This window comes from Apaloderma vittatum, unplaced genomic scaffold, assembly GCF_000703405.1.
Source record: "Apaloderma vittatum isolate BGI_N311 unplaced genomic scaffold, ASM70340v1 scaffold36363, whole genome shotgun sequence".
Classification (NCBI taxonomy): domain Eukaryota; kingdom Metazoa; phylum Chordata; class Aves; order Trogoniformes; family Trogonidae; genus Apaloderma; species Apaloderma vittatum.
Genome location: NW_009710496.1, coordinates 1 through 1,856, shown reverse-complemented (window position 1 = coordinate 1,856; position 1,856 = coordinate 1). Strand labels below are relative to the sequence as shown.

General features: G+C 38.4%; 1 protein-coding gene across 1 annotated transcript in view; it reads right to left on the bottom strand.

Moving 5' to 3' along the window:
• Positions 1-780, bottom strand: part of NUP37 (nucleoporin 37kDa) — a 23,167-nt gene extending 22,387 nt beyond the window's left edge. The window contains exon 1 of the mRNA XM_009867307.1: positions 565-780. Within this exon, the coding sequence (XP_009865609.1) occupies positions 565-720 (156 nt within the window). The 5' untranslated portion in view covers positions 721-780. The remainder of the gene's footprint in view (positions 1-564) is intronic.
• Positions 781-1,856: the final 1,076 nt, after the last annotated feature.

Here is a 1,856-nt window from a genome sequence, read left to right as displayed (position 1 = left end):
CTTTCCAAAGGTGCATGCTTAAATTCTCAGTGGTCACCAACATTAGCAAGATCTATTAAAATGGGATTACTCTTCCAGTAGAGCACTCCTGTTTTCTTTGCAGTCCATTAAGAGAGTGCAGTGATAGGATGACAGGCAACAGCTTTAAACTGAAAGAGGGTAGATTTAGATTAGATGGAAGGAAGAAGTTATGTTCTGTGAGGGTGGTGAGACACTGGAACAGGTTGCCCAGAGTTGTGGATGCCCCCTTCCTGGAAGTGTTCAAGGCCAGGCTGGATGAGGTTTTGAGCAACCTGGTCTAGTGGGAGGTGTCCTTGGCCATAGCAGGAGGGTTGGAACTAGACGATCTTTAAGGGTCCCTTCCAACCCAAACCACTCTTTATACCAATGTATGTTTTATGTATTTTCTTGAAGAGCAAATATCCTAGACTTATTAATGTAATAAACATGTAAAATCCTTCCCTGATTACATGAAGAGGGGAGGAAACAGGAAATGATCAGAATCTTTGTGCATTAGAGGTGCTGTCAAAGTAACTAATAAAATAAACAATAACACAAACTAACCTGAAATCTGCATGTCCCAACAACTACGTAATTATTGCCACCATATGCAATGAGGGAACAAGCATCTCCACTATCAAATGGATTGAATTTTACCACGTGCACGTAGTCTTCACAATCCACAGTGTAAGCAATGTTTCTAGTAGAATCTTGCTTCATTTTCAGTGGACTAAGCCAGAGTGTCACAGAAGCGATGTCTTCTCCAGGATAAAAATCTACATTCCTATGTAGGAAGTTTTAAAAAGCATGCATTAGTCATATTTGCATGAAATAAAAAAAAAAAAAGTATTTGTGGCATAACAAAATTTCCTGTAACAGCATATTTAAGAACACAAAAGCCACACTTAAGCTTGTTATTTTTAGGTGTAGAATGTAGTTTAATCAATCAAGACATTAACTATCCTAACCCACATTCAAAACTGTCCCTACAGACTTCAGCAATAACTGCAAATTGTGTGCTACTATTGGCAACCCGACACCAAGGCAAGAAATTAAGTAGCTGTACACACCAGAAAAGTCACATACAGAATTTTTAAATTTCCAACCAAATTACAAGAGATGATAGATCACTACTACCCTTAAGTTCTCTTTATATATGTACCTCTTTAAAAATTGTGTCTAACTAAAAGCAGAATTAATCAAGGCTGCAAAACTGTAAATAAGAATACTGTCATACGTAATATTTAAACCTGGTTTCATGACATTTAAACCTGGATTCATGACTTAAGCTGCCCCAACTGAAGACAGAGCACCTCTGTGTACACCTCTGTGTAACAAAGAGCTTGTACTGTATTGTATACAGTCAATATACAGTCAATTTTCAAGAAAATCATGGTCCTGTGCTACAACAGAAGAAGCTGAGATACACAAGTGATTTCAGAATCACACCTTTTAGACCCAGTACAGATTTGACACTAGTTTACATCTCTTAGGGAAATGAGACCTTTAATACACACCACGTAGAAAAACACCTTTAAATCTCAGACCTTTTGACAGATTTTGCTGTGTTAACAATCTGAAGGTCTCAGCCTCCAAGACTCAATACTTTTCTTGGGAACCACCCAGGTTTGACACGGGCAGCAGTCACTAAGACACAAAGAGGCTCTCCACAGCTGCAATGTTTATTTACCAATTAATACTACCAACCACTACATTAATATAAATACTTATCCATGTAACTTGCACAGCTATGCTGCTGAGGCCAAAACTAGACTTCAACACTATCCTTAGTTTTCTTCCTTTAAGGCTCCCCATGAACGCCAGACTAGCCTTAAGTGGAAATACCAAGACTGCCA